The 15,368-nt window shown below is 39.4% G+C and overlaps 1 protein-coding gene across 1 annotated transcript in view; it reads left to right on the top strand.

Moving 5' to 3' along the window:
* Positions 1-13,861, top strand: part of CRNKL1 (crooked neck pre-mRNA splicing factor 1) — a 28,095-nt gene extending 14,234 nt beyond the window's left edge. The window contains exons 7-18 of the mRNA XM_054466962.2: positions 679-770; positions 1,590-1,748; positions 2,159-2,325; positions 4,591-4,769; positions 6,416-6,586; positions 7,560-7,751; positions 8,450-8,509; positions 9,260-9,340; positions 10,167-10,406; positions 11,558-11,659; positions 12,431-12,679; positions 13,639-13,861. Of these exons, the coding sequence (XP_054322937.1) occupies positions 679-770; positions 1,590-1,748; positions 2,159-2,325; positions 4,591-4,769; positions 6,416-6,586; positions 7,560-7,751; positions 8,450-8,509; positions 9,260-9,340; positions 10,167-10,406; positions 11,558-11,659; positions 12,431-12,679; positions 13,639-13,806 (1,860 nt within the window). The 3' untranslated portion in view covers positions 13,807-13,861. The remainder of the gene's footprint in view (positions 1-678; positions 771-1,589; positions 1,749-2,158; positions 2,326-4,590; positions 4,770-6,415; positions 6,587-7,559; positions 7,752-8,449; positions 8,510-9,259; positions 9,341-10,166; positions 10,407-11,557; positions 11,660-12,430; positions 12,680-13,638) is intronic.
* Positions 13,862-15,368: the final 1,507 nt, after the last annotated feature.

Raw genomic sequence — 15,368 nt, 5'->3', positions numbered from 1 at the left:
TGGGCACGGTGGCTCACGCCTGTAATCCCAACACTTTGGGAGGCCAGGGCGGGCAGATCACCTGAGGTCAGGAGTTTGAGACCAGCCTAGCTAACGTGGTGAAACCCCATCTCTACTAAAATACAAAAAATTAGCTGGGTGTGGTGGCAGGTGCCTGTAATCCCAGCTATTCGGGAGGCTGAGACATGAGAATCACAGGAACTCGGGAGGCAGAGGCTGCAGTGAGCCGAGATCGTGTCACTGCACTCCAGCCTGGGCGACAGAGCGAGACTTTGTCTCAAAAAAAAAAAAGAAAGAAAGAAAAGAAACGGAATTGAGGTCTGCAAAAGGACCATGAGAAGACTTTGGAATCTGATTTGATCTCTTAACTCTAGAATGTGGGGCTGTTTTAAAGCACTAATGCTGTTATATATGAAATTCTGAGAATTACCAGAGGACTTAAAGGTAATAGTCAAAAACATTTTTTATTAGGGACGAGCATAGACCATTTTAAAGTATCAGTTAGTTGATTGTAACCTTCTGTAGTGGGTTTCTTATTCCTCAAGGATTCCAGGATGTAATTTCTCTTAAAGATGAACAAAATGAATAACCATTTTAGTACAAGATTTAAAATAGACTAAGGGTGCTGTCATTTTTAGTCATTTGTCTTTTGACTTGACCCTTTTTGCCTTCTTCCAGACTTTTGAAGATAACATAAGAAAAAACAGGACTGTGATTAGTAACTGGATAAAATACGCACAATGGGAAGAAAGCTTAAAGGAGATTCAAAGGTAAAATCACTGAGAGTGTAGTTTTGTATATAATGATTCATAGGTTAACAGATACCAAAAAGAAAAGAAGAAAAAGTTAAAGCACAGGTAAAAAGATGGTGCCTCGGGTAGAAATTTTCAACTTTGGTTCCACGGAACCCTAGGGTTCCCTTGAGGGCCTCAGGAGCACTGGGGTAGAATAGTCCTGGGGAGGGTGGCGGGAGAGGCTTTAGAGATGGATCTTGTCAGCTGTAGCTGAAGAAGCACAATTTCATTTGCTTTCTATATATTGAGATTTTTTAAAAAGTGTTTAGCTGAAAACCAATGGCCAAAAAAAATAAAAATTGCAATCTGGCCCTTCCTGTGGTCTAGCTTTCTGCATTCTCCCTGCATACCTCCTTCCCCCACTGTGCTGTGTATGTGCCACTCGCTGAATATATCATGTCTCCTTATTGTGAGGCTTGACTGTTCTTGCCTGGAATGAACACCCCCTCCTCACCAAACTTAGTTTCCTGGTAAATTGGAACTTTCCTCAAATTCTCATTTCTAGAATTACCTACTACTTAGCCTTTTCCACCAGACATTTTCATTTCTTCCTCTCTGCTTCCCGTGCAGATCTTGACTGTAACATAAATCACACTGCATTATAATTGCATGCATGTCTTTTTATAAGACTTTGTAAGGTAGTTGAGAGCATTGTATCTTTTCATTTTTTTATGCCCAGAACCTGGCTCATGGTAGACACCTAATAAAACATCAGTGCATTCCAGATAGTTTGAAATAACTGCTACATGTGTTGTATGCACTACTTTTGATGCCCTGCAAATCTTGCTTCTTAAGGGCTCGATCCATATACGAGCGTGCTTTAGATGTAGACTATCGAAATATTACACTCTGGCTGAAATACGCAGAAATGGAAATGAAGAATCGCCAAGTCAACCATGCTCGAAATATCTGGGACCGGGCCATAACAACGCTGCCTCGAGTTAATCAGTTCTGGTAAGTTTCTGATCTAACAAAACAGCCTTTTATAGACTAGCAAAGTTCCACATCTTCTGTATTTATTTTATTTACATGATAGTTTAATTTTACCTCCTACTTTTTCTTTAAACATAAATCTTGTTTAATGTCCCATAGTCTATTAAATCATAATTGTAATGTTCTATAGCTATGTAATCAAAACTAAAATTTTGATTGCAATCTTTTATTCATAAGTTTCTTGTTGAACTAGGCAACTTTTAAGAAAAAAAATACCTTTTTTCGAATGGTTCGTCCTTTTTCAGATTTATATATCAATGACAAAACATGTTCGATTTAACCTTTAAGAAAGGTAAAATCTTAAATCTTCTTCCCATTCAACAATGGAAGAACTAAACCACAGCAGATATTTTCGGGTGATTTTGTTAAAGGTACAAGTACACGTACATGGAGGAAATGTTGGGAAACATTGCTGGTGCCCGGCAGGTGTTTGAGCGCTGGATGGAGTGGCAGCCTGAGGAGCAAGCCTGGCACTCCTACATCAACTTTGAGCTGAGATACAAAGAAGTAGATCGGGCCCGCACCATTTATGAGCGATATATCCTTTGGACGAGATCTGTGGGGTACCGTGATTGTCCTGGATGCTGCTGCTCCTGTAGAGATGTCTCATGATCGGGACACACAGTCATTAATGTCAGGCTCAAAGTCAAGAATGTCAGTTTATCAGCTTCCCTGTGTTTTGTAGGGAAAGAGATTGGTCAGAATGAAAATTTGTGATCTGGGTAACTAGTCTTTTCTAGTGAGAGTTTGGGTTTATGTTATTGTAATGCTGAAAACTAATGTTTCCTTGTGGAAAATGATATTCCTGGGGGATTGTTTCCAGGAACTCAAGGTGCTACCAAAATTGGTGATGCTTAAGTCCCTGAAACAAAATGATGTAGTATTTGCATGTCACCTATGCATAGCCTCCCATATAATTTAAATAATCTCTAGATTACTTATACCTAATGCAATGTGAATGTTATGTAAATAATTGTTATTCTGTATATTTTAATGAATAATAACCAAAAAAACTACATGTTCAGTACAGAAGCACTTTTTTCTCATGAATACTTTATCGCAGGTTGGTTGAATCCACAGACATGGAACCCATGGCTGGAGGACTAACTGTATGAAGGTTCTGGCTGCCATTGCCAGTCCTGTTTTTCTAAGGTTTGTGTTGGTCATTTCTACTGTTACTGGAGTTCATCCAAGGTTTACTGTTTACTAGCTGTTTGGCTCCAGCGAGTCATTTAACTGCTTTGAGAGTTGGTGTCCTCTTCTTAAAAACAAGAATAAAAGCACCTTTTTGGGGCTGTTGCGAAGATTAAATGATACACTTGAAAGCACTTTTAGAAACTGAAGTACAGTCATTCCTCATTATTTGCAGAGTCCATATTTGCAAAATCACGTATTTGCTAAAATTTATTTGTAACTCCCCAAGTCAGTAATTGTAGCACTTTCACAGTCATTTGTGGATATGCACAGAGCATGAAGTCCAGCAAGGCAAGGCTCTGCCTTCTGGTCTTAACCTCATATAACCATGCCCAGAGCTTGGAGACAGGAAGGGCCAGTGCCATGTAGTGCAAGGAGCTGTGGCTCTGGGGTCAGTTGGGGAGTTTGAATCCCTGTCAGTGGGGCAGCCTCAGTCCAGTCACTTAACATTTCTGAACCACTTTTCTTACAAAATAATGAAGATAGAATCTGCCAGGATGAATTTTTTGGGGGATTTAAGATGATGATGAATGTGAGATTGTGTATATACATGTTTCCCCTAGGAGCAGTGGAATAATTAAGTGTTCGCAGTGACTAAATAGAACGTAACTACCACAAATAATGAGAATCAACTTTATTATGCAGTATTAAGATCTTTTTTTTTTTTATTCTTCTCTGTTGAGGTGACAATGTTAAGATCTTAATTATGTTTACTAATTTTAATATTATTAGTTTGACAAAAGCTTTTATAGCACTTGCTATGTGCCAGGCAGTATTCTAAGTACTTTACAGATATTGTTGTTTAATCCTCATAACAACCTTGCAGTGTAGGAACTTCTCCATCCTACAGATGAGGGAGCTGAGGCATGAGAGATTAAGTAGCTTGACTGGGTTCTCACAGGTGCTGATGGAAATAGAATGTGAACCTAGTAGAGCAGCTTCAGAACTGATGCCCTTAACTTCTTTGCCATATTGGAATATATTACTACTTTGGAAATTCATGATTTATTCAAGGAAGATAGATTAAAATGGCAATTCAAAACTTTCTGCTTTGACTCTAGTTAACAGTTTTCTTTTTATAGCATTTTTTTCTTAATTATTAGTTCAAGTATTCATATTTTAATATAATTGGTGCCATTTATTGACCAGACCATTATTGACTGCTTACGGTGCCATGTTCTTTTGGCCAGAAATTGTGCTAAGGGCATTACATACATTTTCTCATTTAAAGCTGGCAGTGATCCAGTGAGGTTGGCATTATTTTTCCCTGTTTACAAATGAAACAGCTGAGACTTAGACAAGTTCAGTGACTTATCCAAGATCACATGGTTGGTAACCTGGGTTGAGATTTTTCTTTGCTTCCAAACTCGAGTTTATACCCACCACTAAAATCTTAACTAAGCACTGGAGGAAAATAGAGATGAACAGGCGTGGCCCTGCTCTCACGAAGCCACTGTTTAGTTCTACACTTTTGTATGTGTTTTGTTCCCCTAGAGTTGTAGTTTGAATTGTTGGGGTTTCCAGGCTTTGGTATGGTTTTGGTGTTTACTTATGTACTATTTTTTTAAGCCATGCTGTTTTGCCTGGTATTTCCTTAATTCCCTTGCACTTGTCCTCGTGCACCCTGATGTTAAGAACTGGATCAAGTATGCCCGCTTTGAAGAAAAACATGCTTATTTTGCCCATGCACGGAAAGTGTATGAGAGAGCTGTGGAATTCTTTGGAGATGAACATATGGATGAGCACCTTTATGTTGCCTTTGCCAAGTTTGAAGAAAATCAGAAAGAGGTAAGTATACCTAACTTCATTATACTGTAAAACGGCTTAGCAAAGATTACATTTTGTGCATGGTGAGTTCATTTCCATTTTTTCTTACTGACATATCCCTGGAGAAGATGTTTTCAAAATACAAAAACACAACTTCTCACAGAGAACAGCATATATATGTGACTAAGCTACAGATGGGAGCTGATTATAGATTGTATTATAACTGTCTTAATTTTATTGTGCTTTGTTTGAAAATTAAGCCTTTTAGTCTGAATGCCCGTAAACTGAGAGCTAGTCTTTTAGCATCCTAAGTAAAGGACTTAACAGATAATAAATATGGGAAACAAAAAGCATAAAGCCCTAGAACAGAAAACAACATTTAGAATGGAAACAGATTGCCCTATAAATAAGAGAGTTCTTTTTTTCCCTTTTACCTATGAAAATAGCTCAAATATTGAGAAGCTGAGGCAGGAGGATCACTTGAGGCCAGGAGTTTGAGACGAGCCTGGGCAACATAGTGAGACCCTGTCTCTAAAAAAAAAAATTGAGTGGGCATAGTGGCGCACACCTACAGTCCCAGCTACTTGGGAAGCTGAGGCAGGAGTATCACTTGAGCCTAGGAGTTTGAGACTACAGTGAGCTATGTTCGTGCCATTGCACTCTAGCCTGGGTGACAGAGCAAGACCCCATTTCTTAAAAAAAGGCAGTTCAAATAATACAGAATTAAGATCCATCCAAATACAGGTTTGAGCATTCCCAGTCTGAAAATCCGAAACTCAAAATGTGAAACTTGTTGAGTGCTGACGTGACACTCGAAGGAAAGGTTCATTGGAACATTTCAGACTTTGGGTTTTTGGATTAGGGATGCTGAACCAGTAAGTGTAATGCAAATATTCCAAAACTGGGGAAACATCCCAAATCCGAAACACTTCTGGTACCAAATGTTTCAGATGAGACACTCAACCTATATAAGGTCTTGCACAGACCATGCTAGGGAGTTCAGATTCTGTTCAGGCCAGTGGGAAGCATTGAAAGGTTTTAAGCACGACAGTGATTGGATATGATTTACATTTTAAAGAGAGTCTCTGGCTAATTCACGGAGAATGTATGGGGGTGGATGGCAAAAGTGGAACCAGGGGAGACCAGTGGGGAGACTTTTGAAGTGGGCCAGGTGAACAGTGGAGCTTGATGGCTGGGGGCTGGGGAGAAGCAGATGGCTGTGTGGGAGAGATTGAAATGGCAGGGCGTGTTGCCAAGAGTGAATATGGAGTATGAGGAAAAAAGAGGAATTGAGGATCACCTGAAGGTTTTGACTTGAGCAAGTATGTGACTGTAAGTTAGGCCTTGCCTACTAAAATTGGGATGGTGGGGAGAGTCCCAGTTTGAGTGGGGAGGAAACAGAAGCTCAGTTTTGGACCTGTTTGAGATGTGCAGTAGACATCCAATTGGCAGTGTTAGGTAGACAGTATTAAATGTGGAGCTCAGAGCAGAGTACTGGTCCATCCTGACAGAGATAACTTCAACTAGAGGGAGAAAAGCATCTTATGTGGACATTATGAGGCCTCAAAATCTAACTTACAAGTGATATTTTGTTATATTTACTCTCCTAGTTGGGACTGGCATGAGAATATTGTGTTATAGAAGGTAATCATCCTGTCTGCATTTAGTTTGAAAGGGTACGAGTGATTTACAAGTATGCCCTGGACAGAATTTCAAAACAAGATGCCCAAGAACTCTTTAAAAATTATACCATCTTTGAGAAGAAGTTTGGTGATAGGCGGGGTATTGAAGATATCATCGTGAGCAAACGGAGATTCCAGTACGAAGAAGAAGTGAAGGTGAGCACTGGTGTGGATGGTCAACTCTGTAGATAACCCAAGATGTGCTCATCAATACTAGCAACACTAAAATGAATAATAGCAAGTTAGCACTACCAGTGATTACTCTCGTTATGATGTGCCTGTGATCCAATTGGCAGCTATTTCAGACAAGTAGGAGTAAACAAGGCTGATAGAAAAGGCAAGCAAACAACACTTGGATTTGCTCTGCCACCTATATGTTGTAAGTCGTTTTGTTTATTGTTGACTGTATGTAGAACTGGAGCAAAAGAAATGTGGAATCCATTCGAGCTCATTGTTGGAAGAAGGTGGAAGAGTCAGAGATTGGTCCAAAAACCTGTTTTGCACATCACCTTTGAGCTTAACTGCCTGAACGAAAGATGTATGCTAGACAGGGTTCCATTGGCATCTCTTTTTCTGTAATGTACTATTTTGATTTCAATTCAAAGAGAGTATCATTTTCCTTCAGTATTCTGTTGTGTATTTAAAAATACTCTTCCTTAGTCAAGTTAATTAAGATACCTCCAAGCAAAGGACTAAGTCTGTTATTAAATGTGGTAGGTTAGCAAGATATGTTAAAGATGAATTACTATTAATTGGAAAGGCAAGTTTAACAATTGTGAGCATGATATAATTCTCTTGTTACAGACATAATGATACATAGTCACATATTTAAGCAAATGCATTGGCAAGAATAGTCATCTAATTATTGACTATCTTGAGAGTGATGGCTATAGATGAAGGAGTCCTTGCTGTGGGACACCTGGTCAGTAATCTATCCTCTGTATTCCTATTTCTTTTCTATTTATGCAGTCTCAGGGATGGTGTTTTCAAAATGAGAGAACATGTAAAATTTAGAAGAAAAGGTGCTAAAATATAGAAAATCACCCTGATGCCTTTTTTCAGCTCGCTTAACCTGGCAAGTGCAGCTCTTGGTTTTGTTTTTTATTTATTAAACTGGTTGTCTTTCTAGGCAAATCCACACAATTATGATGCATGGTTTGATTACTTGCGCTTGGTAGAAAGTGACGCAGAAGCTGAAGCCGTGAGAGAAGTCTATGAAAGGGCCATTGCCAATGTCCCACCCATTCAGGAGAAGAGGCACTGGAAGCGCTACATTTATCTTTGGATCAACTATGCACTCTATGAAGAATTGGAGGCAAAGGTGAAAAAACAGAATTATGTGTCAGCTGATAATGGTTTCCTCTCTCCTGTATTCACAGCTCGCCTATTGCGGATATTTATAATTCTTGAAACAAGGAAATATAGTTTTAAATTTTTATAGGCTTCTGTTCATCCATACAGTTATATATTCGCTGTGCAACATTTTAAACTCTGTGCTTGTTGTGGCCACATGTGAGGGGCTTTTTAAATTTTGGTTTTATTTTTACTTGAGGCACAACAAGATATCACTTGGAACTTGAAAGAGAACAGTGAACCAGTCCTTAATTTAATTAAATATAGTTTCCTGGATTTGCTCATTAATAGGAGTAATTATGGCTAGATTATGCATTTTTGCCTTTAGCAAAAATCAAGTGGCATTTTCAGACATCATTTGTATTAACCTTCTGGGTTTGATCTGAGACTATGAAACATCTTTGTTTCTTTCTGCCATCAGGCAAAAAGGCTTTCTACAAAGAAGGGCTTAGAGTTTGGTGGCTATCTTGTTGGTGATTTTTAAACTGAAGTTTCATGGCCGTTCATACTTTAGATCATAAATCAGGGTTCGCAAGTAACAACTTGTGAAACATGCTCAGTTTTGGGGGGGTACATTTTTACCAGTATCAGTAAAATTAGTAACTAGTAAAATGAGTGTTAGCAGCAGACTTCAATATTTTGTGAAAATTTCTTATCCTAATACAGGATCCTGAGAGGACAAGACAGGTGTATCAAGCCTCTTTGGAACTAATTCCTCACAAAAAGGTATGTTTGCTCTAAAGTGTTCCATTTCAAACAGGTCAGAATCCTCTTTTGTTACTTGTGAAGTAATTCAGTGAAATAATATTGATTGATAAAATGCGTCCCTGTCCCACCATGGACAACATAAATAAGACTGAGATATGCTCCTTGCCTCTGAAAACAGCTCACAGTCTAGGTCGGAGGACAACCTGCATTGACAAACAAATAATATAAATTCAGAGAAGGCTAGGTAATGTGAATAGTCTGAGTGGAAGGAGAAAGACATCCATGCAGAGAGCACACAACGTGTGCGGGGGACACAGAGGTGGGTTTGTTGGTAACAGTGACTGTGTGCATGCATAGATCGATGTGCCCCTTGTGTAGATGGTTGAGATGTTACCTCTGCCTTGTTTCCCAGCACGAGAAACAAAACAACAAAACGTGTTTCCTTCCGTAGAAGTGTTGACTGAGTTACTTTTCAGAATAGAGGTAGGACATTCTGCCCATATACAAGCATGCCTACAAAACAAAGTCTGTTCTGAGCAGAGGCTACCATGCCATGCAGTACAGTACAGTATCTGGATCATGGTATGTGGGTTTCTAATTCTTGTGAAATGAATGTGGTCTTTGCTTGTAAATAAGCAGAGTACCTTCCTCTTTGAAGTTTTAGAGAAATCAAATTACCAATGGCTTTGGTTAATTTAAATTTCCTTTAATTCAATTTAATTTGGATGAGACTTTTAAGCGAGATATTTTTGTGCTTTTGTTTTCTAGTTCACATTTGCCAAAATGTGGATACTGTATGCACAGTTTGAAATACGACAGAAGAATCTGTCATTAGCCAGAAGAGCATTGGTAAGTAAAGAAAGGATCAAGATGTCTTATTAAGTTCTATGAGAAAGAAATTAAAATCTTGGTGCTTGGAAGTTGTACGATTCCTACTTTAAAAAGTGACAGAAGTATTATACCTTTATAGCCTGGGACATGTTAGAAAACATGCGTCCTCTGTAAAAACACTGACTAATAATGTGTAAATTATTCTTATTATCTGGGGCAAATTAACATTCTGTTTCAATATTGGAAACTTCTATAGCTACCAGTTACTAAATCTTTCCACAGACTAGAATTAGTAATCTGATCCTGTGCAAACTTTCTGGTGTATTAAATGCACTTTTAGTTGTTTTACTTTTTTTTTGTTTGTTTGGTTTTTTTTTTTTTGAGACAGGGTCTCGCTCTGTTCCCCAAGCTGGAATGCAGTGGCACGATCTTGGCTCACTGCAACCTCTGCCTCCTGGGCTGAAATGATCCTCCCACGTTGGCCTCTCAGAATGCTGGGATTACAGGCATGAGCCACCATGCCTTGTCCTTTTTATTTATAGGAGGTTTTATGCATCTGACATCCCTATTCCCTAGGAGATCCTGAGAAACTTTCAAATCTTATTTTATTTAGTTGCCCAAACAATTCTGGAACACTGCCTCTTGCTGAATGAATTAGAGGAGTTTCCTTCAGCCTTTTGTCAAGAACCAGTAAACATTGTGATACCACAGAGGGAAAGAACGGTAGGCCATGTTGACTTTGCAAGATTCTTCCTCAGCAGAGAACAGCCTCTAGGGCAGTGCAATAACTGCACAGATTGAATCCACTACAGTATCACAGTGGTCTGGTTATTTTATTTTCCAGGGAACTTCCATAGGCAAATGTCCAAAGAACAAATTATTTAAAGTTTACATAGAATTGGAGCTACAGCTTCGAGAATTTGACAGATGCCGGAAGCTTTATGAAAAGTTCCTGGAATTTGGACCTGAAAATTGTACCTCATGGATTAAATTCGCTGAATTAGAGACAATCCTTGGTGATATTGACAGAGCACGGGCAATCTATGAATTAGCCATCAGTCAGCCACGTTTAGACATGCCAGAGGTGAGCATCTCAAGTCAAATATAATTTTGTTTGAGATACGTGTTTAGTCTTACTTTAGATGACCATCTAAATGTGGGTGTATTTTAGAGTATAAAGATGATCTAACTTAGTCTCTTCTACTCAGATTAGGCTTGTATGTGGAAAGGTGGCTGTGGGGGACAGGGGAAGTAGCCCTCTCATTAGATACCAGAGCAGTAGACATCCAGGATGATGCCCAGGATGAATTGCGATATCATGGGGGTGGGTGATGCCCCTTCTCCAGCAGGGAAGCCTAAAGGGGCTGGGGAAGAGGCCAGGCAAGGAAGCAGCCAGCAGGCTGGCCCACCTGGAGAACGAGGGGGATGGAGGTAGGAACTGCACATCTCTGTATTCTCTAAACCAGGATGTCCTTGCAACTTCTTTTGTCATTGTCCTGAAAGTCCTCGCCTACCTTCAGTAGTTAAACTTGACCCACAAGGTAGTACCAAACCACAGCTAGGAATGATTTGAATCTCACAAGAGTCGTAGAACTCACCCAGCCGTTTTGTTAATCTCATGCACTAACATGACCCTGCATTTAATGGTTTGGCCCCCTGATTGCATTAAGGCAGGGCTTTGGGTATCACTGAGTTTGTCAGTTGTCCTCGGCTCCTCCACCAGACTGCCAGCTTTCAGGTGTCCAGGCCACGGTTTATTCATCCTTATGCCCTGCCAGGCTGCACCGAGCCAGTGCGCACCTGTTCAGTGAATGCTTGTTGCACTGAACTCTCATAATAACAAGGAATGTACAGTAGAGGTAAGAACATGCATACTGGCTAACCTGGGCCTATTTTCTCTCTGGACGCTCAACTGCATGTGGCTGGAATATGAAGAGTACCTGGGAGATGCTTGGCAAGTTTCTCAGTTCTTGATAAGTCAAGCATTTGAAAAACTTCCAAAGAGAATCTCTAAGACTGAATCCAAGGCCCTTTTTCTGTAATCTGGAATTCTAGCCAAGTTTTGCCAGCTTATAGATACCAATGTTATTTATCTTATTCCCATGTGTTCTTTAGTTGTTCAGTAAAAATCCTATGTTCCTAGATGTAGGTTAGAGTGATACTTAAGCTGTGCTTTGGATGGGGGCATGCTGCTTTGTAAATGTCAAGACTGACCCATTTACTTGTCTTCCTTAGGTGCTTTGGAAATCATATATTGATTTTGAAATTGAGCAGGAAGAAACAGAAAGAACACGAAACCTTTACCGGCGGTTGCTTCAACGGACGCAGCATGTCAAGGTATCCTTGCTTTGTAGATGATCTTTCATTTTGCTTGAATCAGCAGTCCTGAAGAAAATACTATATTTCTGTATTTTAAGTGTTTGGGGTTTTTTTTTTTTTTTTTTTTTTAATGATTTCCTTGCTTTTCAAGAGAAATGTGAGTCTCAGAGGACTTTGGAATGCTTGGAATGTTAAGTTTATACCAGGTCATTGTTTATGCTGCATGTGAATAGCTTGGGTATCACAAGATTGAAAAAAAGTTAAACTCTTTTTTTTTTTGAGACGGAGTCTTGCTGTGTCGCTAGGCTGGAGTGCAGTGGCGCGATCTCGGCTCACTGCAACCTCCGCCTCCCAGGTTCAAGCAATTCTTCTGCCTCAGCCTCCAGAGTAGCTGGGACTAGAGACACGCACCGTCATGCCCAGGCTAATTTTTCTGTTTTTAGTAGAGACGGGGTTTCACCTGTTGGCCAGGATGGTCTCAATCTCTTGACCTCGTGATCTGCCCGCCTCAGCCTCCTGAAGTGCTGGGATTACAGGCGTGAGCCACTGTGCCCGGCCAAGTTAAACTCTTTTCAAGAGTTTAAGACTATGTCAGACATTTAATTATAGAATGTAGAATCAAATATTTTCAGTGTTTATATTGAAGCATATATTCATTGTTTTCACCTGTGAAACATTAGTGATGAACACATTACTTTCCGATGTCATTAACTGGGAATTCGCTTTATTATTACTACATTATTGTCTTCCGAGTGACGTGGTTAATTTGGTTCAATAATTTTTTTAAAGGTATGGATCAGCTTTGCTCAGTTTGAGTTGTCTTCAGGAAAAGAAGGAAGTTTGACTAAATGCAGACAAATTTATGAAGAAGCTAACAAAACCATGCGAAACTGTGAAGAAAAGGAAGAGAGACTTATGCTGCTGGAATCTTGGCGAAGTTTTGAAGAAGAATTTGGAACAGCTTCAGATAAGGAGAGAGTAGACAAACTCATGCCAGAGAAAGTCAAGAAGAGAAGAAAGGTCCAGACTGACGATGGGGTAAGAACTCTGCCCTGGGACTATTCATCTCACGTCACATGAGTAGAAACACTTCTGACTTTGAAATGTGGACTTTTAAGTGGCATATGTACAATCTTAGAATGGAAGCAGACCACCTGGAGTAGGAGATGGTTGCAATCTGGCTGTTATGGAAACACGGGGTAGAACATATGGTCCAGTCAGAGGTGGAGAATGGGAAGGGGTTGGCAAAGGTGTTTTGGTGATGGTTGTCTGGGAACTTCATGAAGTGTGATATTTTTAGAGCATTTAATAGGAAGTTAGTGTGGAGGAAGACGGAACTGAACTTTCAGATAGGAGCCTATCCAGAGAAGGCTTGTAGGCGATAAGAAGGAGTTTGGTGGGAGTCAGTGAAGGCTGTTTTGCATAAAATGACGTGACCAGATTGCTGGCATCTCATACTGGCAGACTCAAGGGGCTTAGATTGGAGAAAGAAGACCCATCAGGAAGCAGTTTTTATAAGCTGAGCAACACATGGAAGCTGGAACTAGAACAGGGCCACAGGGCCTGTTAGAACAGTATTTGGGAAGTGAAATCAGTGACTGATAGGTGAGGATGGGAGGGTAGGGAGTTGGAATAATAATGCACAGATGTATGGCTTTTGCTACTGGGTGAATATTATGTAAAGATCATTAAACATTTTCTTAAATGTAAGACTGCACAATGTAGTTGGAGACACTGCACATCTTGGTTGGCTATAGAGGAGCTTTGCTTAGATTTTTAGAATTTTTTTTTCTACCAGTTTAGTTCTCACTGAGCTACAGTTGCTGCTTACTCACTCCCAGTCTTTCAGACCCAGCCCTTGTTCTTTCTGTAGTAGACTTTGATGTTATTTTGTAAAATGGAGGTAATCATCCGGATTTCCACTAAAAATTCTTCACTCTGATATGTGAGTATATCACCCACATGTTTGCTTATCTTTTCATTTTTTATTTCTGTAGTCTGATGCAGGCTGGGAAGAATACTTTGATTACATCTTTCCAGAAGATGCTGCCAATCAACCTAACCTCAAACTCCTGGCCATGGCCAAACTGTGGAAGAAACAGCAGCAGGAAAAGGAGGATGCTGAGCACCATCCAGATGAGGACATCGATGAGAGTGAATCCTGATCTTTTTTTCATATTGACAAATGTTTTGTTATTTTTATAAATTAATTGTTTGGAACTCTTGTGACTCCTGGAAGTTCTTATATATTTCACCAGTAAGAAATTGATTGGTATCTTTGATGGCTACTTTTTAAGTTATTTTTTAAATGCTCTTGGGTTAGCTAGGGGTGGGGATTGCAAGTAAAGGACTTTTTTAACTGCTGGATTTCTTTTTCCAACCGAGTCCAAACTTTTCTAATGTCTGTCCACATCATGCATTAGGAAGTGTAATTAAGGTAACATTCTACAGTAAGTTTTCATGTCATAACCATAAAGACAGTTTATGCATTCATCTGAAATGTGTAACTTTTTCATGTCTTCAGAGTCACAGACTTGAGTTCATTTCCCAGCTCTGCCACTGGTGATTATATAACTTAATTTTCATTTTCCTCATTCACAAAATGGGCCAATAGTTTGACAACTCATTTTGAAGATTACGTTATAAAAGGAATATACCTGGTGGGTGCATAGTAAGTGCTCAGTGAAGTGTTTGTTCTAAGCCACTTTTAAAAACGGTTTCATTCTTTGTAGAATTGAATGCGAGTGGATTAATTTACCTTACCTTCTTACTAGTGGCCAGTTATATTAAGTGTTTTTTAGAACAACACTTGGAAAATAATTTGCAGTGATTATATTTCTGAACAAGGTTCAGAAAACATTGTTTACCAAGAAGAATTTAGTCTAATTTCAGTTAGGCACTCATCAGTTCTCCAGAGTGGTTGAGTTTGTAATAGCTTGTTTAAAGAATAGTGGCTTGTTCACATGTGTGCTATGAAAAATGATGTCCCGTGTTCACATAAATTTGGGAAATTCTGGACTAAGACTTAAGTCTCGTTAATCAAATCTCTTCACAGTTAGGCTTCTGTACATTATGTATCTCCAGTAGCAATGTTGCCATATTATTTCCCAAACTTAGTGAACAATGGAGTCATTTCTACCTACAGTACCAGTAAACATCTCCCAGTGTGCTATAGTAGAAAATGTCTACTCCTCACTGCTGACATGTTAAACTCACTCTTGGTTTAGAGCATGTGTAGAAACACCCAAGGTAGCTCTATGCTAAGTAATGAAGAGTAGCACAAGAATGAATATATTTGCTGATATGTTGCTCACATTCTCAAGCAAAAATTTGACTGCATTAACCGATCTGAGAGTTTTCCTTTAACCTGGACTGTGTTTCTCAAGCACATTTTTTCTTTGTTCACTGCCCAAGGACTAGAACTGTATTATTTTTAAGGTTGTTTTCCCCTAAAAGCACCTTTAGTAAGCAAATTTATTATTAAATGTGCACATGTCTTATTCACCCAAGGGAATAAAAGCTACTTCATAATGTTACTAAATTTTATCTTGAAAATAACAGTGGTTTGAGGACAGAAGAAAATAGGACTGTTGAGATAGATAAAATCTGTTTTCAGCCTGACTGCTTTAGTCACTGGACCAGCATCAGCTGCTGCGGTGTCAGATCACATCTCGAGTAGAGGTCTGCCTAGTGAGTTAGCAGGAGAACATCATGTTAATAGCCTTTG

This window comes from Pongo pygmaeus, chromosome 21 (assembly GCF_028885625.2).
Source record: "Pongo pygmaeus isolate AG05252 chromosome 21, NHGRI_mPonPyg2-v2.0_pri, whole genome shotgun sequence".
Taxonomy (NCBI): domain Eukaryota; kingdom Metazoa; phylum Chordata; class Mammalia; order Primates; family Hominidae; genus Pongo; species Pongo pygmaeus.
This window is presented reverse-complemented; position numbering and strand designations above follow the sequence as displayed.